The sequence below is a fragment of the Pezoporus wallicus genome, unplaced genomic scaffold (assembly GCF_028554395.1).
Source record: "Pezoporus wallicus isolate ANWC-B61680 ecotype Strahan unplaced genomic scaffold, APGP_CSIRO_Pwel_v1 contig_749, whole genome shotgun sequence".
Classification (NCBI taxonomy): Eukaryota; Metazoa; Chordata; class Aves; order Psittaciformes; family Psittacidae; genus Pezoporus; species Pezoporus wallicus.
Genome location: NW_026641327.1, coordinates 1,395,069 through 1,421,198, shown reverse-complemented (window position 1 = coordinate 1,421,198; position 26,130 = coordinate 1,395,069). Strand labels below are relative to the sequence as shown.

General features: G+C 38.2%; 1 protein-coding gene across 3 annotated transcripts in view; it reads left to right on the top strand.

Moving 5' to 3' along the window:
- GABBR2 (gamma-aminobutyric acid type B receptor subunit 2) overlaps positions 1 to 26,130 on the top strand; it is a 445,865-nt gene that overhangs the window by 86,733 nt on the left and 333,002 nt on the right. For all 3 annotated transcript variants that reach the window (XM_057423018.1, XM_057423019.1, XM_057423020.1), the window contains one exon: positions 11,251 to 11,388. In XM_057423018.1, coding sequence (XP_057279001.1) covers positions 11,251 to 11,388 — 138 coding nt within the window. The remainder of the gene's footprint in view (positions 1 to 11,250; positions 11,389 to 26,130) is intronic.

Here is a 26,130-nt window from a genome sequence, read left to right as displayed (position 1 = left end):
AACCATTCTGTTTGTCTGTCCAGCTACTAAACTAATCTGAGAATTTTCTGTTATGATTCAGTAGACTTTAGTTAAGCCACTTTTAGTAGGGTTTAGACAAGTCAAAAAAGTCAATTTACACTCGTGCATATGTGCTTTGCCTGCAGGGTAGCAGTGCCTAGCAGAGCATTAGGTGCCAAACTAATAGCAGCAATTGGTGAGATGCCAGATATAACTACAGTGTGAAGGTGTCTGGACAAATGGCAGAGGGTTTGGTGGTTTGGAAATTCTTCATGGTGTATCAGTGAGATTTCTGTAGAGTTTGGTAGTACCCAGCCATCGGGAATTACTAGTTCAGTGAGACATGCCTGCGGGAGTTCATGTTGGGATTTCATTACGAAGGAGAATAGCATGCACAGAGACAAAAAAGTCTTTTATGACCTTGAGTGGCAAGCAGGCAAGGAATTGAAGAGCAAATGGGTTTGTGGTGAGCATGTTACAAGCATATACATTTATCAAACTAAAATAAGGTAATTAAGGAAGAGACTTGGCATGACTTAATCAGGATGAGATGGACAAGCTAGCAGGTCTTAGCTTCTAGTATGGATTGTTTGCAGTTTACAGACTTGCTTTTAAACCTCTGGGAAGTTAATCGGGGGCTGACTTCGGTTTAATCTATGCACTCTGTGGGCATTTAGCCTGCTTGCAGCACAGCTCTATTTCAGTTTTGTTCCACATGTCCTATTTTTATTGAAGCATAAGGAGGGGAACCCCCAAGGATTGATACATCAAGGTGAGTAATACCCTGCTCTTGGCAACCTTAATTAAGATTCTCTGTAGGTGCTCCAATGGGGAAGAGTATTGGTCATTCTGCTTGCAGAAATCCCATACTATGCTGTTGAATGTGAGTGTGGAGGATTTATTTGTCAGTCTGCTAGCCTGTCTTGGTGTTGCAAAAGAACAGCTCTTTGCTAACTAACTGGGTTGCAATTTGCAGCCTGAAGGCAATATTTTTCTTGCACAACTTTAAAGCTAGAAAAATTTAGTGTCCACATGTGAATGTGACAGGACCACTAGTCAGACAGATCTACCATTCTGTGTTTCTGAAGTGGTTCCTAATCTCTACTAATTAGTTTCCTGGAATATAAAAAACAACTAGGTAAAAGTGAGCCTTTAAATAAGGAAAACTTAAGTTGGACAAGTTACTAAAGAAAAAAACTTGAAGAAATACCTGCAAAAACCCTGCCTGTAGGGTTCATGAAGTTTGAATCCTTTTAAAACATTCCTCCATTCCAATATCTCCTTGTATTTCCAGGGCTGCTCCTTTTTCTTTCCTTTGCTTCTGAGGCTTATGAGTCTGCTCCTTGTTGCAGACTCAGGTTTGTGTTAGTCTGCTGGTTCCTTTTTGGAGTCTCTCTACCCCTATCTGCCTTTGTGTCCTGTTCTGCACACAGGAAGTGCTGTGTGTGTGGCAAAGGGGTGGTACACCATTTTGGCACAATGCTGTTATTCACAGTGACGCAATTTGTCATGGTGAGTTTGAACCAGGAGCACATTCAGCATCTCAGATTTTTACTGTTCAAAAAAGTCCCTCTTTTCCAAAATGTTTGCAGAAATGGGAAGTTCTTTGGACTCTGTAGTTCTCCTGTGAATAATGGAGTTTATTGTGACAATTTGCACTGCATGAAATATGGTGGCCAACGGGATCAGAAGAAAGTTTGAGTGCTGTAGCCACTACAGGCACATTCCCCCTGCTGCAGATATCCAGTGTCGGACATAACTAAGGCAAGGCAGGGATACTTGGATGTTAAGGGTTTTTGATACCTGCTGACTGCGAAGAACTGTGCCTACTCACACCCTGAATGTCATGCATCTGGGTAGTGGATAAAATGAAATTGTATTCTCTCCATACTATTGCTTTACTGGGTATTAAGGGATTAAGGGGGGGGTGGGGGTGGGGGGGAAGGTATGCTGTTTACCTGTGCTGTTATTCACTCTTACCTGTTTCCAGCCTGAGACTTCTATAAAATGGTTATATGTTACCTTAAGCCAAATTAAAATGTACCATGAATTCATTTGGCTTTTATGGGCTAACTTAAATGGTAGCTTACTCAAATGATCACGTTATTCCTCCTTAGGTAAATAAACGTAGCAGAGTTTTATCCAGTGTAGATGAAGTTCAGCTGTTTCACATCACAGTAAGACTTTAATTAAAAATCATAGATGTGATGAAGACCTTTGGGTCAAGAAATATCTCTTTACTATTGTCGTGGTTTAAACCCTGTCAGCAAGTCAGTCATGCAGTCTACTTCTACTTTGCCACCCCCACCCCCCTTCTTCCCTCCCCCCTGGCTCCAGGAGGGATGGGGAGGAGAATGGAAAGAATGTAACTCCCGCGGGCTGAGATAAGAACAGTCCAATAACTAAGGTATAACACAAATCACTGCTGCTACCGATAATAATAGTGGTGAGGGAAATAACAAGGGAAGAGAATATGATACCACTCGCTGAAACGAGTCTGACCCCAGAAAAGAGCCTGTGCCCTTCCAGGTAACTCCCAGTTACCTCCCCGGCATGACATGCTGTGGTACGGAATACCTCTTTAGCTAGTTTGGGTCTGGTGTCCTGTCTCTGCTTCCTCCTGGCTTCTTGTGCCCCTCCACAGTGGCAGAGCATGAGAGACTGAAAAGTCTTTCATCAGGGTAAGTGTTACTTAACACACCGATGTTTCAGTTGTTGTTGTCAGCATTATTCTCAGACTAAAGCCAAAACACAGCACTGCATCTACTACTAGGAAGAAAATTAACTATCCAAGTCAAAACCAGGACAATATCTACCCCTTATTCCACACCATTCACATCATGCCACGTCCTACACTTCCCACCACCACCTTTCCTGTCTTTTATCATGAAAGATTCCTTTTTCTTTTCTTTAAACCTTTATAAAACTAGAGTCTTTTTCAGGAGTAAGCAGGTAATAGGAAAGAAAGAATTCATACAGCAGACTTTCCTAACAACTGATTCTTGCTGATTGCTGAGGGCCAAGCAATTTTTCAAAATATCATTGCACTCCTATCTTAGTTTCAATTGCAGCTTATTACTGGAGAGTGGGATGCCAGGTACACTCTGATGTATATTGCTGTTACTTCAAATGTTTCACACTGCTACACTTCCATTTTCTTTCATCTACAAAAGCTTCCTGATTTTTGTGTATAAATTTTGATTCTCTCCCTCTGTAGTCTCTTATTTTAGTCCCAACTTCTGTTTGCTGCAAAGAGCACAGTTGCTGTTAAAAGTAGTTTCACACTTTCAGTATGCAACTGTTTTTAGTGTGCTGAGAAGCAGCAAGTCAACAGTTCAGACCCTTCCCTGCAGGAGGCGATATTTCCTTCTCCAAAAATGACCTGGGTAAAACCCCAGTTCTCCTAGTAAGTACATAGCCAATACTAGACATGAGAAAAAGTGCACACTGGAAAAATATGAGAAAAGGGACACACTGGAAAAATATCAACTTCTTAAAAATAGTTTCAGAAAATCTGTTTTACTAAACATAGAATGAAGTTCTTCTGTATTAAGTTTTATTATTTTTGATTGTTCATGCTGAAAGTCATATCTTTTGCAGTGCTCATACACCAGATCTGGAAAAAAAACAGATACCATGTTTAAATGATGCATCTTTCCACTTTTGTGACTTCTTCCCTCTATTCTAAAAAGTACTGGGGATGGAATGAGAGCGAATTTAATGAAAATAGTCCAACAGAGTGTGATTATGATCACATAGGCTATTTATGGTAGTGTAAGAATAAATAGTAATGAACGATGAGAAGAAAAAGATGAGGCAAGTACAAAATTGAACAACTGACATTAGTGACTGTTTCGAGCCTGCCAAAATTATCTTCCTTATCTCTTCATTTTGTACTTGAGTTGCAACAGGCAAATGCCTTGTAAAACTGCTACAGCACAGGCCTTTAAGTATGAGAGGCAACAAAATAGTAAGTAGTTTTCAATAAGAAATGTAAGTGATAATGATCTTGGGACTCAAGTGCCTGAGACTATTAGTAACTTTGAGGTTGCCTAAATCCAAACCAATAACTGATTTCCTTGGGGAATTTTAAAAAGCCTTTTGATGGAAATAAAGAACAGAGAGATTTTCCTCATGTGTTGAGTAATTACAACTGATTATTTGTTTTGTTAGAAATCATTGTAAAGTTGATCTTCTTTGGCAGAAAAATTGGAAAACCTGGAGAAACCTGAGCCAGCTTATATTCTCAATAGCAGGACATGTTATCTGTTTTCTAAGCATCTTTGAATATATTTCCCTGCACTATACCTCTGGGCTTTTATGTTTTCCCAGAATTCCACTTATTTCCATGAAAGATGTTAACCATGGAGCAGTATAGATTATGTAGGAAGGAAGAAGAAGCAAGCAAGGTATTGGTCTCCCTGTTAATGCTCAATCTACCAGAATATCTGATAAGTGCTTTTTACTTATTTATGATCTAAAACTGTATGTCTGCATACAGCTTTAAGGCTACTTGGAAAACTTTAATTCAGGATGGCATTGTGTGTGTGAGCATTCATTCATTTTAACCAATGCTGTTGATTAGAAAACATCTGTAAAACTGTCCTGTGTAGTAGTACTGGATTGTTGCAGAACTGAATGAGTTAAATAAAATTTTTTGTATGTTGTGGGTGAGGGAATAACTGTGTGGATGTTACAAAATGTCCTCTGGCCCAGGAATATTTCAGTCAACACCAATTTGATTCTGGTTAATGATGGGTCTATCTATGCAGAATAATCCAGCATAACTCAGGAACTTATGCTGTGGGATCTGACTAATTGCTTATATCACACAATAGAATCTCTCTGAGGCTCAGATGTTAGTTTTCCATTAGCAATTCGGAATGGGATGCTAATGTTGTGAACTAATGTTCACCTTCCTAAAGACATCCTGGCTTGTGTTACCTTAAATACAAATTTAATTGCTGTGCAGCCCTGGAGCAACTCCTGCATTTGATCAGTTGTACAGTCGGAAGAAAGCGTGCAGTAGACCCTACCTGAAATTACTCGGGTGTAGGATCCTCTCTGGGTTGCAGGTGAACATCTGCTCCACTGTGGTCCTACAATGAGCTTCAGGGGCACAGCCTTCCTCACCATGGTCCTCACTGTGGGCTGCAGGGGAGTCTCTGCTCTGGCACCAAGAGCACCTCATCCTGCTTCACTGTCCTTAGTGTCCTCAGGGCTGTGGTAAGATACCAACTTCCAAGCTGAATACAAGTTTACTGTGAAAAGAGGAAGTCAATTTGATCTTTGCTATTACTGCATATTTATTCCTGGTGGAAACTTAGGCAGAGTCAGTTTTGATTACACAGGATTTATCCATTTGCTACACTCCAATTCCATTTCATATTGGAGTTCTTAAAATAGAATCATCCAGTGTAAATGTTATATATACTCGAAGAAATAGTAACAAGACAGAAAATATAAGTCATATAAATTAAAAAAGAATAAATGGGGGAAAAATGTAGAAAGTATATATACTCTTCTTATAAGGAGAGACTGGAAACAAAGAAGATGAGACTTCATGAGGTGTTTAGACAGTCTCTGAAGAAGTGAGGTGACAGAAGAGTGAATAGTCACCCCTGCTGGGGAGTCAGTGACTTAAGAGGCAAGTGACACCTGAGGCAGAATACAAGCTGTTAAATGGGATGCCAAGCAGAAATGCCTTAGCGGTAGCACTCTGTCAACTACTCCCTGTACAGCAGGCAGGATCAGATAAATAGGTTGCTAGGTAAAGTCTCAAAGTGTGTCAAGCGTTGTCAGGGTGAGAGGGTTAATTTACTGGGAAATATTTCACTGTATTAAATCCTCCTCTGCAGTGTCCAATCCTTCTAAACCAAAATGAAATCTCATTGCTAGTGGCTAAAATACAAAGATGACAGAGAAATTGTATACAGAAGAGCCCACAGTTTGGAATAAATTAACTTTAAAGATATGGAAGTTTGGTGTAGTAGTCATATTTGTTTGTGTTTTTCAAATGCAGAACAAGAGAATTCCTATAGTGTTTCAGACCAGACTTGGTGCAAATAGTCAGTGTTATCCTGGAACAGTAGATTGCTGGGCCAGGGCAGGTTTTTAATCTACCATCCCCAGTACGCTGTCTGAGCCACTATTAATCTCAGATTCAGGGGTATTCTGAGAAAATCAGTGTATCTCTATTAAGAAGTTTTGACTTGGTTTTGATCTATGAACCAGTCCAGTTTCTTTTCATGCATTTGTGAACTTTTTAACATTCGTAACAAACCCTAGTAAGATGTTTCACACCTACTTTGTGTAGTGTGAAGAAATTTAAAACAAATTAAAGGAAGTGTTTTGTCTTTCAGTGGATAACTGATGCCACCGCAAATGTTGTGGTTTTCAAAGTGGTGGTTCCAAGAGCAGTGGAAAGAAAATCTAGTTACAGCAATAAAAAACAAACAAACAGAAGTAAAAATTGCTGGCTTTGAAAGTACCTACCCTGCAGGTACTTGGAAACAGAGAGGATACCTCAGGGGAAGCATGCTTTGCCTATAAAACCAGGTAGAGGATGTTAACCTGATTAACTGTTATTGCAGCTTAGAGCAATTGTCTGTATGCTCTTCACCAAATTGTCTGAGTTGCTTGATGACTTTAAAGAAGTGAATGAAAAGAAGCTATAATAATAATAATAATAATAATAATAAAAAAGTTGAAGTTCTTTTGTCTCCTTTCAAGCTGATAATCCAATGTAGAGTTAGTCCTTAAGCAAGACTTTGCAGAGGATAAGAATAAAGTTTTGTACTTATGTTCTCTCTGTTCAAATAAGTCTCATCAATATATTTATGAGCACTTGCTTCTATTTCTGATGATATTCAATGCAGAGTGATGCTGAAAGCTTGAAGTTTAAGATTTTGTTATGCAGATGACAGGTATTGGTGATACCCTGTTATCGTAAAGGATCTCTGACTTCAGTAGTCAGTAGCCCAATAGATAGCAAAATTGTTCCTCAGGTTTACGTTTACTCAGATAAGTAAGTTGTGCCTGGATATAGCTAACTGAGAAACAGCTGAGCATAGCTATCCAACAGCTGGATATCTTACTGTAATCATTCATCTTCCCAGTGCATCCATTCCTAATAGTTCTCATTGGTATGTGAATCAAACAAGATCACTTAAGTTACAAGTATCTGCTCTTCTGCTAGTCCTGTAATTACTCAAATGTGTCAGTGTTATAGGAATCAGCAAAGCTTTATCTAGGAGACCCATAGGAATTTCCATTCTGTGCACTAAGGATTTGCACTGTTATGCTTATGGTCATGAGGGGTTTGAGTACAAACCCTGGTATCTCTGTCACGGTCAGCCAGACAGCCTTTCTGGCAGACAGAAGCTCTCACGAGTCGGTTCTGCTGCTTTTTCTGACTTCAGTGATGTGTGTCCTTCACATGGGACGTCCTTTAGGTACAATGAAGAAGGTCTCACTTATGTATTCAGCTGCTGCACTGTTCTCTGCAGAAAGGTCTCTTGTCCTTGTGCACCGCTTATGCTTCAGGCAGTACTTCCTCCCTGTGTATCCACATCCTTGGTGGAGGATGATAGGGTTTTTTATTTGTCCTTCTGAAGAGGATTCGGGAGGGTTAGCAGTTCAGTCCCCAAGCTCATTAGACTCCTCTCCTGTGTAGCAGTTCATCTGGTTATTTTTGTTAGTTAAAATAAGTGGTTCGGTTTCCTTGGAAATGGAAACTATGCCTTCGTCAGGTGCCACGTGTGATATTAACGTCTCTCACAGTGAGAGGTAGGACCTTTCACAGACCTTTGCTTGGTGATTTGATGATATTTCTCCTTGTGAACTGTTCATATAATCTGTATCAAGTCAGTGTGTGAAGCAATGCATTTAATGTCATTATTTCTTTAATATGTATATTTGCTATTTATATGTGGCTTATTACCAGGTTTTGGCTGAGACTAAGCACAGCAATTAATACGTTTAGGGTGAGTAGTTTTAAGCCCCTTCCTCTTATGAAAATTGTAGCATGTACCAAATCACATGTATCTGAAATTCCAGTTATGCTAAAACTAAATTTCTCCAGTGAAAGGTATTGAAGCCACCCTCAGTGCTCCAATGTGCAGTCAAGATCAGTAGCACAGCATGGCTGTCTGTGTTTATTATATGAGTTGAAAGTGAGCTGGCTGCAGTTCAGCTCAATAAAATAAAGATGTTGACGACAATTTAGGTGAGAGAAAAGCTAGCTAACAAAAGCAATGTTGGCTCCTTCCGGTGACATTTTTTATTGTTTGAGTTTGTCTTTTTATGACGTATTCTTTCTCCTTCATTGCCCTTAGTTGTGCTCCAGTTAATAAGCCAGTCAGCTTCTTGCCATCCACATGTGGCCAGGACTTTCTACTTTCTAATCTGTGCTTTTTAATGTGGATTTTGGGTCTTATGCAGTCTTTTGTTGCACTGTAATTGGATTGCTGCATAGTGTTTGTGGACCTACTTGCAGTCACTTTGTGACAGTTCAGGAATTCATTTGGTGGGTATATGGTGGGAATTTCAGTGGTGTGTGCTTTTTGCCTTTCATCAATGTTGCCCTGTTTTAGGATTAAATATGTAGGATTTGGCAGTAGATCATGAACAGCAACGGTGGCCTTCTGGGATCTCTGAAAAAGTAAAGTTGGTAAAAGGGCTTGTTAAAAGCTCACTAAGGATATGTTCCTCAGACTACAGGCAGGAAGAAACCTTTGCTAACTGCTTGTCTGTCTGGCTTGGTATGGCTACTATTTCTATCTGAATGTTTATTTTTCTAATGCTTGTGGAAAACCTGTTGCTTGCAGGGAAGAATGTTATAAGCGCCGCATGTTGTGAAAGGTGATGTTAAACAAATGTGAAAGTCTGCTTTCTCCCATCTTTCTCATTTTTGCTTTTGTTTCTGTCCCATTGTGGCTAGCCACAGTATTGAGTTTTCTTTGATCTCTGACACATACTTTTGACCACTTTGGGAGTTCTGCTCAAGGAGAGGATTGAGTCCTGTAATTATTTGTGGTTGTCTAAAATGGAGAGAGCTAAACATAGTCAGGAAGAAAGTACAAACACGAAAACATGGTAGGCTTTTAACTGAAGCCCATGTGTTATCAGTAACGTATCTCAGTGGGGTGAATCTATCACACCGGGAGAGATGTGTAAAGCTTTCAGCACACCTTCCCAAGAGACTTGCTGTGTGATTGAGAAGGGTTGTTGTTATGCAAGTGTCTTCATAAGTATAAATAAATACATAGGAAAGATAAAACTTATCATAGTAGCAGTTCTGGACCTCCCAGTGAATTGACCTATTAGGATCTGTAACTGCCTAAGTTTACTGCAGTAAGAAACAATCTGTAGGCAAGCAGTAGTTAAAAATGCATCAGTCTTTTGTGATGTAATGGTGAATTTTAGTAGGATTTTTTTACTTCTGATAATAAACCATAGGTCTCTATTGTTTATCGTAGAGCGCACAATTTTATTTCTCCATCAATTTTACGTATGTAGTCCTTCAGGGGTTCAAGCTTCTGGCTTTTATTTTGCTATCAGCATCTCCCTTATTTCATATACGATTTGTATTCTTAAACTGTTAGTGATATATTTAAAATATGTGGCATAAAATTGGCTAATTGTCAGTTAAGTTTAGATACTTAAAGCTCTTGTGTCCTTAGCTGCTTATAAAAGTAAAGAAGTATTTTAGTTTCTCTTGAATAAACTGCTCTTTAGCTAGGGGGTAGAGGAGTAAGAATGGAGGTGGTGCTTATTGCAGCAATCACAATTTTAATTACTTCATAATGTGAGTTTGCCACCAATCTGTCAAATTGACAAGAGACCCTCTGCCATACCAAATGTTTTGAGGGGTTTTAATCTTTTTTTTTACCTATAATAAGGAAAATGTTGTGCTATATTATGCAATTTTAAAAAAGTCTATGCAGTAAGAATCCATACCATTTGAGTAAGTGGGAGTAACAATTCTATACTTGCAGATAGAATGCAAATTGAGTAATTTTTCTTTTAGCATGTTAATTCAGTAAGAGATTAATATAAGCTTGCAAACTTCTTAGTCAAAATCTTTATTCTCTCCACAGAATGCTATACAATCACTACTTTGATGCCAATAGTAAATGAACTGTTTTATTGAATGATCATAATGAAATATTGGAGTCTGATGTGTGATCCTTCTTATAAACACAGTATATGAGGAAGACTTTGTAGGGGAGGTAAAATTTTGTTTCAAAAAGAGAGCTAAAGAAGTGGCTTCTAGTGGAGCAGTGGCAGCTACCATGATAGCCTCTTGGCAATTCTAACTTCCAGTATGGTTTGGAATCAGATTCTTCAAGTACATAATTCATGAATGCTTTTCTGCAAGCTCGGGAGTTAAGTCGTGACTACATAAGTTACTATGAATGATTGATGCTACTCTAATCAAGGATTGATATATCTTTTGCAATGTTGATTGGCATCACCCTTTGTTTCTTAGTTTTCAGTCCTGGTCTCAATTTGTGGTAAAATTCTTTACACCTGAAATAATGATCTAACTAATTACCAGAGAAACCCAGAACACATCTGGTTAGAAGGGACCTCAGGTTATTTGGTCCAGTGTTCTGCTCAGGGAAGTGCAAGCTATGAGAACATAACAATTCACTTTTAACACTTTAAAAGAATATTTTCTTGATGCTTCTTGAAGATTTTGTGTTCTCCTAAATGAGAGGCTCTCTACTATGTAATATTGCACAGAATACTGAGGTTGGACCTTTAGGATAGGTTACTTAGGAGTCTTCATTAGAGACAGAGCTTTCTTTACAGAGATCATTGATATTGTCAAACTTTCTTACAACTATGGATGTCCTGCTGACATCTGGTGTTAGATTCTAAATTTTGCTTTGGGAAATTATAGCTCTGAATGTAAAAAAGGTTTCAGTCTACAGTTCTTTGTGTTTGTTTGTTTGTAGGTTTTTGGGGGGAGGGTAAGAGACAATTTTTTTCTCAAATGCTGGAATCAATATCCAGATGTTGCAGCTTTGTCTTGGAAGGAAGACATAAAGGGTTACATATAAGGAGGGATATTCCTGTTCTTTTGCTACAGCACATTAAAGGTCCTGTTTTTCATGGTTGGGTCTTAGATGTTACACACTGTACAAATTTTACATCAGTGTAACCGCATGATTTTTTCACCTGTCCAGTAGTAGTTATGTTATCTGTAGTGTTGAATATTGTCTTTTTCTTTTCTTTTTCCAGTGTGACAATGCAAAAGGACTCAAAGCCTTCTATGATGCAATAAAATATGGACCTAATCATCTGATGGTTTTTGGTGGTGTATGTGCAACAGTTACATCTATCATTGCTGAATCTCTAAAGGGGTGGAATTTGGTTCAGGTAAGGAATAGAATTTATTCAAACACTGACTATCTTGTATCTCTGTATCTCTTTTTAAAATTTAGAAACTTAGTATTTGCTGTATTTCAAGGCTAACTTTTTGTGTAATTAGCATATCAGTTTTGAAGGTCAGTGATGTGTAAAGAACAGTTACTTCTACGTAGAACTAGGTTTTAAGGCCTGGTATTGGGCTTAAAATGCTTGAGAGTATGCAGCAGTAGTCATGTCTCAGTAGATTAATTAAATACAATTAATTTAATGTATCTCAAAAAGCAACCTAAATGAAATGAAGTTCAGTCATGGTAGGTGAGCAAATCTAGGACTTATCCAAAGTTAACGGAAACAACTCGTCAGGCCTTAAATTATGATACACTAGGGTCTTTACTTGGTCCCTTCTCAGTCATAATGCGGTAATTCCTATTGACTTTGAAAGTGTTGGAAGTGCGTAAATTGTAAGTAGCAACTGGGTATGTATCTCAATACTTGACTCACAAAACACATTTATTCCCAGCTGTTCTTTTTGACTTTCTCAAAGGTCAAGTTTGTGGAAAAGTTCGCTCTAGTGAGGAATCAGAATTTATTAATACTAATCTATAAAATGCAGATTATAATTGTATGATTTACTTCATTTCTTCCATCATCTATCTGCTGATGATCTTTGGATTGATGGCTGTTCATGCAAGGTAGCCAGCCAGTTTTGTTTTTTCAGGTGTGGGAATGCCCTGATATTCTTCTCAATATTCAAATGTCCAAAGACAAGTTTGTATCATTTTTATTAAAATAAAGAAACATTCTGTAGCAAAATAATGTAACAATTACCTGAGGTTTCACTTACAAGCAGGCTTCTCTTTTCCACCTGGAATACTCCCTGAGATTAGTGCAGAATGAACAAATGAGGCATAATTAAGTTTGTGAAGAAGATGATGAACAGAGTACAAATGGGAAAATCTTGGGAGGATAATTAAAACAGCTTGTTAACTGTATTTGTAATGCTTGTCAGTTCAGATATTTTTTTTTCCTTATGCGTCAGGATTTTTTCTGATGTGAAAAACATCACTTCTACTATGGAAATATAATAATAGTTTTTCTCTAGGGAGAATGGAGAAAGCAACAGAAAGCTTGAAACTGTCATATAACACTCTCTTAAAAATGGCCTTGTCCGTGGCCTATAATGAAGCATGTGGCTGGAGCTGTGATTTTTTTTTTTTTTTTTTTTTGAATTTGTCACATGGAACTTCCAGATGATGTAGAATGTTCTAAGGAGTTGGATTTCATTGTGCTAAATCTTTTTTCATTTACTGTCAAGTTCTGCCTGCTAAGGTCTGAAAATCAATTTGTTAATGAAGTTGCTCAGTCAATAGGAAGGGCAATTAGAAAGCTTCTATTTGCTTTTAAATGCCTGAATTTGTCAATATGTGTGTTAACTTGTGTAATGGTATGAAGCATTGCTATGAGGCAGTATCTGTTTCTTTGTATTTAAACACTAGAGCTGTGGCTAAGCCTTGATGATATCAGTACATCAAGGGATCCTTTGCTGCTTGGGCTTAGTATACTGCAGGCACTAGATAAATCCTCACATGGCATAACTCCATGTCTTGTCAGGTTTTTATATATTGATTGATTGAATTATGAGACAACATAAATGACATTGTGCCTCCAAAGTAATGTGGCTTAGTGGATGGTATAGCAGCAATGGAAACAGTCTAAGTAAACTTTATGAAATTAGTATGTCATACAGTGACAGCCATGTGTATCTGCAAATCAGCAGATATAGCATGTACGAGATGGAGAGATGGAGTACAAATCCTCCTCAGGATCCAGTGTCATAAACATCTCTGACTAAAAGCATAACTTCAATGGGAGGAATAGATCAAAATCTGTAGTTCTTGGAAGTGGAGCAACAATATGTAGCTTGATAAAATATAAGACTTTCCTACCTCTAAACTGAGATTTCATCTTAAGGATTCACAGCAGACTCACATAAAGAGGTATATGAATTTGGGATTACGATGAATTCATTTTATGTTGCAGTCAAGAAGAGAGAAAAAAGCATACACACAAAACCTAACCTGGCATTGTAGTTTTAAATAGAGGATATGCATTTGAATGCTTGACTCCATCCCTTTGTTCCTGTGCAGGCAGTTAGAAAAGAGAGCTCTTGACCCTAGTAGGAACATTTGATTTGATTTACTCGCATGTCATGTGGTGGAGCAAATTGACAACTGTCTTCTATGCAGGAGAAATGCAGGATGATACTGATGGTACTGATACTGGGGATAGGGTAGAAAAGAATAACAGAAACATTACAACTTGAAAATTACTTTTCTTGACAAATACAGTATGAGTCTAAGTGGCTGCAAAACTTCTGAAAGCCTTTTTTACTTTGAATTCCAAGTTTCTGGTGGCTGTTTGAGGAAATTTTTCTTTTCTGCCTCTTTCCCGTTCTCTGCAATAAGAAGTCTCTGAAAACAATGAAATAAAAACCAAAGAGTAGAAATGTGCTGGAAGTTGCCATTGGCATTTGCTACTCAGGCAATATTTTATAGTAGTGATGGGAAGTGGGGGGGGGGGGACATTTTCACAAGACCCCTTCAGTCTCAGTTTCCTTAGTGTATGTCGTTGATAGTGGTACTACCTTTTTGACTTAACTGGCTAATTCAGATCATTGATGGCCTGCAACATGTGAAATAGGGAAGATTATCAGAGGTTGGAAAGAGTTTTAGTCAAAGGTGACTTGCTTTATTTCTGTACCATATTTAAACAGAATACTTGTCCTCCCCCATCTTGACAAATTCTGACTTACTTGATTTACTATGGAGGGAGACAGACCTTTCAGTTCTGCAAATACTCCCTTTGTAGAAAGGGAGATTCTGTTCTCAGTTGGCTGCTTTGAATTTCTGTCTAATTCTCTCTTGCTGTAACAAAATTAATGATTTTTTTTATTATTTTTTAAATGGAGAATTTTCTGTCCATGGAAAGAGCAAGTTGGTTTAGTCTGCAAACACTTCTGTCATCCTTAAGGGCTACCACTGAGGTATGCTATGTGATACAACCTGCAAACTGTTTTCTGCACACACATTCATAGTAGGACAGATGCAGACACTCATTCCTTAGCTTCTCAAATGAAAGCTTCCCTGTGAGTAATCTCTGTGTGCCAGATGTCCTTACTTTGTTGAGTGACAGTCTAAGCATGGGCTGGAGGCTGCATGTATGGCTTTGATCTCCGGTCTGTGGTGTGAAATCCATTTGAACCTTTGGTATTTTGGTTAAAAGGTGACAATAATATTCTGTGCATCTGGCAGAGGGTCATAAAGACATGAGGGTATAATACTGAGCAGTTGCTGTGCTGTAGGGAAATATTTGAATGTCAGATTCTTCTGGATTCATCTTCTTCGTCATTCCATTTCAGTGTGTGTTCGAGACAATTCAGTAGAGGGCCGAAGACTCATTAATAGTATCTACAATACTATTAATGATAGCATAAAGACCAGTCATATATCTTTATTTTATACACTGAAGCATTCCTGCTAGTATCCAGGTAGTGCAAAATGGAGGAGACGGCTTGCAATTCAGTTTTTCTCTTGTATTTCAGGATATCCATCAAATGCTTACCTCATCATGTTAATTTATTACAGTGGCAAAAGCATATATTTTGTATTGATTCTTGTTTCTCCTGCTTTCCATTGTGATATCTCACTTTTCCTCATCGACATATTAACATAAGCATTTGACCAGGCTGAGGATTTTGTTATCTGTTTTAACTTGCAGAACTATTCCTCCAGTTTGGAGATCTGTCTTTTTCTTTTGTTGGTGCTGTTTAAATTCTCCTATAAGGTGCTTCGTTTACAGTATCCTTTAACTCTGGAAAATAAACCTCTGCCAGAAATGAAGTATAAAAGTAGTGTTTCCTTAGAATATCTTCCATTTCTATATATTTAATGTAATGTAGTCATAACTGCTGGCTTCTAGGCAAGTAACTGCTACTGGTGATCCACTGCTTAAATAGTAATAACATTCAAAACAGCAAAACCTTGGTTTGGATTCAGCATCTTGTGTTGTAAATTTTTCTAAGAAAATTATAGGCACCCCAACCATGATACGTTATTTGCTTTGTGGGCATATTAATATAGGGCAAGTTCATGTGTTAGAAAGGAAAAACTGCTGTAGTTCTCTGGCTTGTTGTATAGTTGAGTGTTAAAGAGCTTACCCTGAGGTTTCCTTTATTATCCCAGAGATACATAGGTGTTCAAGATCACAAGTCTGAATTATCAGAAAGACTGCTGGTGTTCAAGAAAATCAGTGATGTTTCTAGCCTATGGTTTCTTTCTGAAACAAAGCAGATGTTATTCATTGTCAGTTCCTCCTAATAACTTTTTACCACTGGCCAATTTCAACCAAATTTTAACAACGGATTTCCCAAAGATTATTAGCCGCTATACATTCCTGTGAAAATGAGCTGCTGAGAGGGGGATCCAGTGCTCAAGAGGCTTGCAGCGTGAGCATAGAGAGCTTCAAGCCAGCCATGACATGTGGCGCTCCTTTCCCAGCTGCTGTTTATGGGAAGGGGACTGACTGCATTGAAAACAGAGTTAAAAAAATCCCAGCAGAAAGTTAGTTAGGAAAATGCAGAGGAGGGGTGCAACCCAGAAGGATATGAAGCAGGAGCTGTGGTGTTTGTTTGTGTGTATAGAAACGTAGGACACGTGTATCTGCAGGAAACCAGGCTTTATTAGCTGGCCCTGTTACTCCTCAAAATTCTTGTTAATACAGAATTTCACAACTATATGCAGGTTACAGCTGGTGTTTTTTAACACTTTAACACATAAGTAATGCAAGTAATCACACACATGTTTATACTCGCCACTGAATCAAACTTCCTGTTAAAATCTGAATTTTCTAAATCCTCATGCTTGCAACCTGGAGACCTGGCATGGGCACTTTAACATTTGATAAAAACATGAGGGGTTTGGGTGCTGTTTTTTTTCCTTTTTCTTTTTCCAATTCCTTGTCACATTTGTTCCAGTACAGTGAGCTTGTGCTACTTTTGCCTTCACTAGACGATTTCCATGTATTATTAGTCTGAGCAATGAAAAGGACATTTAAACTAGTCTTTGGCTAAGAAGATTAGCTACTTCTATCTATGAGATGCAGGCACTTCAACTTAAACAGACCTTTCTCCCACTGGGATATGACCCAATGCACCATAAAACTAGTCTTTGGCTTCTTGGCCCACAGTTATTTATTTTTTTCCCCCTTCGATTTCCTATTTTATCTCCTGGGATTGGAGGGATTTTATAGACTTTCTGTACTTGTGTTGTACTTTTAATAGGCAAGTGAGGGGAAACACTTTGATGACATTCTGTCCTGCTTTTGGGAGTTAGCTGAGCACATAAGGAAATGCTGCTCACTTCACCATAGGAATGCCTGGGAGCTCCTGAACAGGAAGACAACGCAGTAGGACTGACCTTCAGGCAGATTGCATGTGAATTTTAGAGAAGCTCTGATGAATTTGGAGGGAGATAGATCTTTCAGTTCTGCAAATCCTCCCTTTGATACAAGCTGCCAGCAGGAGCTCTCCTGTTATTGCTCTGTGGCTGCTGCTGGGGAAGAAAATGCATGGGGAATTAAAGCATATCAGCAGTACCATATCTCCTAATTAGACCATGTCTCTCTGTGTGTCAATGGATGCAAACATGCACAAGATAGAATCATAGAACAGTTAGGGTTGGAAAGGACCTTAAGATCATCTAGTTCCAACCCCCCTGTCGTGCGCAGGGACACCTTACGCTAAATCATATCGCCCAAGGCCTCGTCCAACCTGGTCTTGAGCACTGCCAGGGATGGAGCATTCACAACCTCCCTGGGCAACCTATTCCAGTGCCTCACCACCCTAACAGGAAAGAATTTCCTTCTTATATCCAACCTAAACTTCCCCTCTTTAAGTTTTAACCCGTTACCCCTTGTCCTATCACTACAGTCCCTAATGAAGAGTCCCTCTCCAGCATCCCTATAGGCCCCCTTCAGATACTGGAAGGCTGCAGACTTGTAGAATAATTGTATATTCACCCTCAAACTTAGAGAAATGTATGTTTCAGTGCACCAGAGGAGAGCAGGGCACAATTTAGTGACAAAGATTCTTTCATGGTGATAAAAAACACTGAGCTTGATTCCCAGTGCATAAAAAAGCTAGCTCAGGGAAATCAGATGCTAATTGGTTGCCCATCTGTATATGATTTTTCTGCTTTAAAGGTTAAATTGATTTATAATGATCTTATTTCACTGAAAATATAACTTTGTCACTTTCTGGTTCGTTCTTGGCAATCGTTATTAATTTACTCCAAACTGTTCAGATTACAGTATTGTATTTCTCTGATTACTGCGTAACTTCAAATATTCTAGAATGCAGGTTTCAAGCTTCTTTTACCACCATTTCCCCAGATGTGGTCCTTCTGATTATTTTCACCATTCTTATACTTTCTATAAAGCTGGAGTTGGTTATTTTGGTACGCTGTTTGCTAGAGTGACTGCTTTAATTTGCTTCTGAAAGGCAGCATCAAGTGTGTTCTACAAGACCAGTTTGCTGGCCTGTTTCTCAGTATCTACCTTGGAAAGCTCTGCTACTGCTTTCTCTGCAGTCCCTTTGACCAGCCTGTCCTGAGCAGCTCTCTGTAAAGTGACACCCTCTCCTATAGCTGCTGCTGTCCTTGCAGCATACAATCCTAGCCGCATTAAGAAGGTCAATACAAATAAGTCAAGATAAAACTGGTGTGATAAAATTTGTTGTTTCAAACCATTGCTCCCACAGTTTTAAATCCACTTCTTCATTTAATTCCCTCTTACTTCAATGTTTTCTTTCATATTAATGTCCTATTATAGGACAAAGAAAGCTTTCTCATGTGGCAAATTAACCTGGTTTTCCATGAATGCTGTTTTGGCTGCAGTTACTTGATTACTTATTTTGAATGATAGTTTAATTCATACAAATGCAACAACAGCAGCTTCCTGAAGAACAAACTTGTAAACCAAGCAGTTCCAAAAAACCACACCTCTTCATAATTTCAAAACTGAAATAAAATAATTATTGGCCTTTAAAACTGGAAAAAGCATAATTATGCTCCATTGAAGAAGTAACATAATGCTGATATGCTTATAGAAAAGTAAGCGCTAAAATACAAATTCTCATGTAATAGAAGTTCTTCTAAGGACCTGATCCTCAAGCGCGTGGCAGTGTTCTTGGTATATGATTTATCTAGTATTGCAACCACTACTGCATCTGCCTCTTGGCAGTTCCAGTCTTTCAGAATTGTAGTTGCAAATCCAGATTTACTTTGATATCTCATCTTGCTTTGGTTTAATTAATTTTTAGGAGATGAGTAGCTTAAAATTTCCAAACTCTGTGTAAAGCTATGACACATTCTGCTCCTAATTCTCAGAGTAAAGGAAAATGTTTCCCCAGTGTAGTAGCTTGTTTTGCAGAAGTCCATTAGACTTTGTTATCCAATAGACAGTCTGCTACAAGCTGATGAATAAGCTACAGAAGGATTGACATTATTACCACTACAAGCTTTGTTTGTATTCTGCTGCAACACTAAGCTAAGAAACTTCAGTGGTTATAATTAAGCTACTGTGAGGGCACAATATGTATTGGGATGTGGATTCATTATGTTGATTTGTTTCCTGAAAGCAAAAAGATTAGTGGCACAGCTTCTGAAGGGTTTGTTCAAGTCCCTCAATATTCAGATGAAGGAACAAGAATATATGGGGTTAGGGAGTGAAAGATTTCCAGTTCAGCAGTCTAAAGTATTGCATGAAGTACTTGGGAGCTACAACTTTATATTCATTACTAAACACTGCCATCTTGACATAAAGAAAAATTTAATTTGCTCTGTAAAACAAAGCAAGAAAGTTCTTCATCATAACCCTTTTGAAAATAAAAGCTTGTAAAAGACTAATGACAATCTCAATCTGAAATTGATTTCAATACAATTATAAATCAAAGGTTGAATGCTGGGTTTTGCATTTGTAAACAAATTTCCAAATTGGATCCACTGTTCTCTTTAAGATGAACTATAGCTGCAAGGAAGAGATAGTTCTGGGAAAGTGGGATAGGCTTGCATCATTGATAATAATGGGGCATTTTGCTGTTAAGGCATATTAATGCTAAAGAGATAATTTTCCTAAATTTTTAAATTTAAACAATCAAACGAAAGACTTGTTTAGGTAAGCAGATTTTTACTGATTTTCTTTTGAAGGCTACTGAGAAAAGCAGAGTGACTGAGCAAGCAATAGAGAATATCAGTATTATGTCTAGCTCTTAACAAAATTAATCAAATAATAAAGGTATCAAATAATCAAATATAATTCAAATAATAAGGAAAACAAAGGTGTTGATTCTCTGTGGTGCGTACTTATCTATATATTTATGTGCACACATATGTGTATTTAGAATGATCTAAAACTATCTTCAGTACTTTTTAGGGCTGTATGTTCCTGACAAGTACTGTTGTGTTTTAGATAAATGTAGTTGCATTCTCTTACCTCACATCAGGAGTAATTATTGTTCAGAAGTGATTGACATGTGTAGGTGTGCATAAGCAGCATGCTTTGAAGTCGTTTTCCTGTAACTTTTTAGTTTCTAGTTGGTTTTGTCCTTCACCCATTTCACAGTTTTCTGCTTACTTATAAAGAGTTTAAAAAAAAAATGCCAAATTTGTAAATATGAAAGAGAAGGAAGGTTCAGAATCACTATTATATAAAGATCCTGCATATTATTTGCCAACACTGATAAAGGAGGTCAGAATTACAGATTGTAGAATACAGACTGTAATCAAACGAGCCTGGAAAAATTTGGCTGTAGAAACATTTCTTTCCTAGCAAATTTTACTCGATCTTTTCAAAGACTTGTGTCTTACCTATTAAAATTCAGTAATGTTAAAGTTGCCAGATTTGATAATGCTTTGTGATGTTAACATTAATGTTGATAATGAGTTCTTTGAATTGTCAGTGTGAAAACTCTTGTAATCAATGTGATTTTCTGTCCTTGTTTTTGCAGTTCTTTCTGACAGTGTGATAAATGTCCTTATGCTGGTTTTATCTTGAGAAGAAGAGGGAAAATGCAGAAATTTTTTTCTTTTTTCCTTTTTAGAGCAAAGGACAGAAAGGCACAACTACGGGGCCCTTATTTTCCCTGCTTTACTTATCCACCTTTGTTGATCAAGAACTTGAGCTACTGTTTTTGCAACTATAATTATCATAGTCACATTCTACATAGACTGTACTCAAAGTTGCAAGAAGCATGTCCTCAGTTATAACCCAGATCTTCCCTCATAACAAATGTGCTTCCATTGGCTCGATTTGTCTAATATTTACCGTCTAATGGCTAGACCACAGTAAGGGGTTTATGATTTCAGTACTTGTGTTGCCTTAAAAGAAAGTGAGTTCTTTTTTGGTTTTTGGTTGTTTTTTTTTGTTTGTTTTTTGTTGTTGTTGTTGTTGTTTTTTCCAACTGGTTCTTTAAAACAGAAGACAACAAAACACAGTAATAATATTTATACAAATAATTCTGTGGCTTGGTCTTCCTGTTAGCCTCATTCTTAGCTTTTCTATTTCCTGTTGCTACAAGCAATGCTAGGAGGACTTAAAGACAGCACACTGCCAATTAGTCATGGCTTGTGGACTGTTCATTTGAGCAGTAGGCATTTATTTTTATGTCCAGACGTCCACATTTATTACTGCAGATGAACCAACAGGGTGTAATTTCATAGTTAGTTCAATGGTTTAACTGGTCATGTGAACCAGGAAAATGAAACTTTAAGTGTTGTTGACCAATATTCTATTGTTTTACAGACAGATTATTATAGTATTATAAACACCTTGGAAAGATAGCTTATGTCTCCAGTCTCAAAGGAATTCTCACATAATATGACTTTGTTAGAATAGTGGTAAAGGGGAGAGGGCACTGTGCAGTAAATCTGAGTCGTGATTACCGAGAGTAAGTTGATCGAGAGCACTGCTTTGGAAGTCTCAGCTGCCTGCCCAGAGACTATATAAGCCCTACTTGAATGTGTTCCCCAAAAGTTGAATTTATAAGGTGAGGGTGAAGTTTACTTTCTGGGACCATACAAGTGTAACATTATTGCTTTAGCTCCCTAGTTGAATAATGAAATGTAGATAATGTTAATTCTGCAGAGCCTCAGGCTTGTCCATGTATGAAATGAGTTTCGGTAACCCCATTATATGAGAACACCTTGAGGTGCAGTCCCAACATTCATCTCGTAAACTTATCAGACTTGGCACCTGATCCTGTACCACCTCGGAGCATAAATGTGTCTTACTGTGCGTGTCTTCTTGGTAGTCAGTCACGAGGGCCTCCATGGCATGCTTGGACAGGTCCAGTCCCAGATGATGGTGCTTGTGAGTTTGCCAGTGTTTTAGACTTCAATTTCTTCTTCTGTTGTTTAGAAAAATCAGAATAGAGATCAAAACAAATGTCACTTTTCTGAACTGTCATCAAGATTATTGTGGCCAATGTAATGATTTCCGGTTTTGTGTCTCCTTTGCTTTTGGCCTTTGAGGAAGTCAATTCTGTCTTGCCACAAAACATCGAAGGTGCAGTGATTTGTCTCAAGTGGTCCTAGCTCAGTGCTTACCCTGGTGAAATTAATATGCAGGGTTTTGAAGTGGTACTGTCTTGGCTTCTTGTTTGGTGACTACTGATACAGCTAAGCTCTGTGTAAGTACCTGCACCACTGAAGAGAAGGGATGGGTTTCCACATGCCTTTGGGTTCTCTAACAGATATTTGTGTGAAATAATAAGCATTCTCACCTTTCAGGTTCAGCTGAAAACAGAAGAGTGAAAAAGAGTGAAGTGTACATGTTTTCAGAGTGCAATTTGGTCTCCAAGAGCATAAAGCTACAAAATCTGCTGCCTAAGCCCTGCAGAGGGTGCGATTTCAGATGCACTCCTCTGCTTGGAATGGCTCATTGCTCTAGCTCTAACCACCTCCATGCCCAGCATGCCTGATGCACTTGAGTCCCATCTGAGGCACTTAACTCTCCCTGTGTGGTGTACAATAAGCTTAAGAGCCTAACTTTGTATTCCATTACTCTGAAAAAGGCACTGATGTTCTCAGAGTATGTGTGTTTGGCAGGTATTTCTGAAACCGTATCTGTCTTATCATACTGCAACTGTTCACTATGTTTAATCACCATATATAAAATTGCAGTTCTAATTTTAACATCACAATTGGCTGCCTTGGAAGTGGCTGTATTGAGCAAAATGAAAAGTTATTAGCCAAATTCTTTTTCCTGCTCTGCAATTTAATAGTCATCTGGAGAAATCTCTTCAAAGTTGTTATAACTTTATGAGCTCAGTACAGAGGAAGTTCTATGCCTCTACTGAGGTTTGAAGCCAGTATTATACATTGAAGACCAATACACTGAAAAAATCTCCTGGGAGATTCTGCATGATTTTAGGAATGCCTAAATGTGCAAGGCAGCTTCCTTTATATCTCAAATGGCTCCAGGTGCTGGATATGTATGAATTTGCTTTTGTACATTTCATCTAGACCTGCTCTAGTTGATACAGGGTGCTGTCACTTAGCAGTAGAAATAGGCCATAACAAAATACACTTTTTCTTTAAAGTTGTTTCCAGCAGATAAGTTATTAAAGAAGATGCTGGTGCTTATGACTGTTAGAATAATACAGTTGTAATGCTTTCCCTGAAAGTTTTAAAGGTTTACAGTTCTCCCCTGGACAGTAAAATCGCATCTGAGTGCCGTAACCCTCACCTGCTCTGGTTTTCTGACCACATGAGCCTTTTAAATACTTTGCTGTGCAGTGGGGCATTACTGACATGAGGAAGGAGGAGACTACACAGGGTAGTTGGCACCCTGAGTTTAGGGTGATGGTAAAGACAGCCCCAGTGCCTCAAGCTTAGGGTGGCACCCCACCTACTCTTCCTTTCTCCCGGACAGGAATTCCACTAAAATATGGGTGCACCTGCACTCTGGCAGTTAGCATGTCTAGATATAAATAATGAAACAGCCAGCAGCTATGGCAGAGAAGGTATTGGAGCTCTCTTTCAGCCTGTGAGCTGCATGGATGGATGTAGGGATGTGCTAATTTGACTGATGTGTCTAGTCTCTGCAGAGAGAGGGATTTGGCACTCACCATTACCTTCAGCCTGTAGAAGAGAGACCTTGAGGAGATCATGTCAGTGTGTACACATACTTGATGGGGGCAAGCGAAGAAGACAGAGCTGGACTTTTAGTGGTGCCCAATAAAAGGACAGGAGGAAATGGGCACAAGCTGAAATGCAGGGAATTCCATGTCACTGTAGGGGTGACAAGACATAGAGAAATTGTGGAAAGTCTATCCCTAGAGATAGTTACAAACCTGACTGGACAGGGCCTTGAGCAACCTCCTCAAGGAGACCTTGCTATAAGCAGGGAGGTTGGACTAGACAATATGGAGAGATGCCACTCTACCTCAGCTTTTCTGTGATTCTGTGAATTCAGCCCCTACTCTTAATCTTGACTTTCACGCTGTAGACTTAAAAAAAAGTAAGGAACGGCAATGAAATAGCACTGTTAGGCTGAAGCTACTACAGATTCCCTTATCAGCTAAAGACGATAACAGATTTTGCTTTAATCCTGCTTAATTTGGTATGCATTTATTGTTACTGTGTTTTTTCCAAATCCTCCTCCAGGCTTTAAAAGCAGTAACAATGAAACAGAGAGCTATAATCTCAGAGTTGATTTGAATATGATTCCATACACAAATAAGTGATTCTGAAAAACAAAGATCTTAATAACACAAATAACATTAGTTTGACCCTCCCTTGAGCAGGAAGATGGAGTATTTTATTTCCTGAGCTCCCTGTTGTCCTGTGATGCTGTGATAGTGAAATTGCTGAGCCATGGCTATTCCTGACAAAAGATGGTTTATCTTTCACACATTATAATTTTGCAAATGTTGCATTTCTGGCAATTGCCAGAGCATTAAAACTTCAAATAACGGGTTCATGTATTTCTAGATCATAGCAGAGTCTTTGCAAGGTGATCTGTTTGCCCTCTTTTTTTTTTTTTTTTCTCCCCACATACAATTAACTGATCAATTTTATCACAGTACTAAGATTTTATTTATTTTTCTGTAGAGGGGGTAACGATTTTTGTAGTGATTGTATTGGAAAGAGGGGAATGATATTTAAACTAGGGGTAATGTCAGTCCTTATACTGAGCTTTTCTGCATTAATGAGTTTTATTTTCTGTAATAGATATGTACATGTGTCTCCTTAAGCTGCCATTAGATCCATGAAACCTTTAATCTAGTGCCATTTTCTATATAACTCCTGTAGCAGTTCCAGCAGAGAACTCCTGCAACAGCAGTGAGTTTCAAGAAAGGAAAGTATCTGTTATGAAGTCTCTTCTAATACTTTTCTTGAAGTGCTTTACCATTAGTTAAGTTCAACTCCTATCAAATATCCAAACTAGTTTACTCTACAAAGGAGTGTGAAATTAAAATAGGCTTTTAGAATTGCTTATTTCACAATCTGCTTCTGGGGCATATGGAAAGTATTTGTTTACCTCAGTTGCGTATGATCATTTCTGGCCACAGATGTGGCCTTCTGTGGCTGGATATAAAGGGTATAACTTCTTGCTGAGCATACTGGCAAGAGGATTGAGAAGCTGTCAAAGTAAATGGATTTCAGAAAACTCTCTATTGCAGGTAGATATTAATATTAACAGGTGTGCATGGGATGTTGGCTTATGTAGGCTGAAAATTATTCTCAAACAAGAAAAAATTGCTCTTCAGAAACTGCATAGTACCAAAAACATACTATTTCCCAGTTGATAATAAGCCCTTTTCCAAAAACTGCAATAATATTGGTATGTGCAGATGAGCAGAACTTGCAGCCTGTCTTGTCATAATGATATTTGGTGGTTATTAAAGTGTTAAAACCATTGTTCTAAAAGAAAAGGTCTTGGACCTCTTTGTTAGCTACCAAATGACCCTAACAATAAAAAATGACAGGCAGTAATGTTTAAAAAATCTTTCAAAACTATCTTGTCAGACCCAAAAGCCAAAGACACCAGGTGGAAATGTGCGGAAATGTACCAAAACAGTGGCAGCTTTCTGTCCTGAGCAGAGACTGAATAAGTTGTGTGGCTTCCTCTTCGTTAAAGCAAGCATAGAAACTCCAGGGGAAATAGGTTGACTAAGATGGTCAAAAGATCACTGCACTGAAAGAAAAAAAGAATATAGGGAAGAGAGAAAGTGTTATTTTGCAGTCAAAATATCAATGGTCAAGACATTCTTCACTTGGTTGTAATTGAGTTTCAAATGAGAAGAACTATAATTGGTCATTTATAAACAAATTCAACCTTATATATCACTGAATCCTGATGGAAAAATTGACATGATTGGAGTGTTAAATTCAGCAGTCACAGACTCTTTGGAAAAGATCAAGTTAGCAAATTCAAGAGGGAGCACTCTGAAGCAGCATTCTCATTGCTGTCAGAGACCTCGGCGGGGGGGGGGGGAAGAGTTTTTAAGCGATTACTGTCAGGTTAGAGAAATTTGAAGCAAATAATTGGTATAAAGTTATTTCCTGATGTTTGCAGAAGACCATCAGATCCCACTAGAAAACAAGATGATAAGCTCATCATGTAGTTATGATATATACACGGGAAAATGAAGATGTATGATACAGCACTTCAGGCTGGGTGAAACACAGTAGA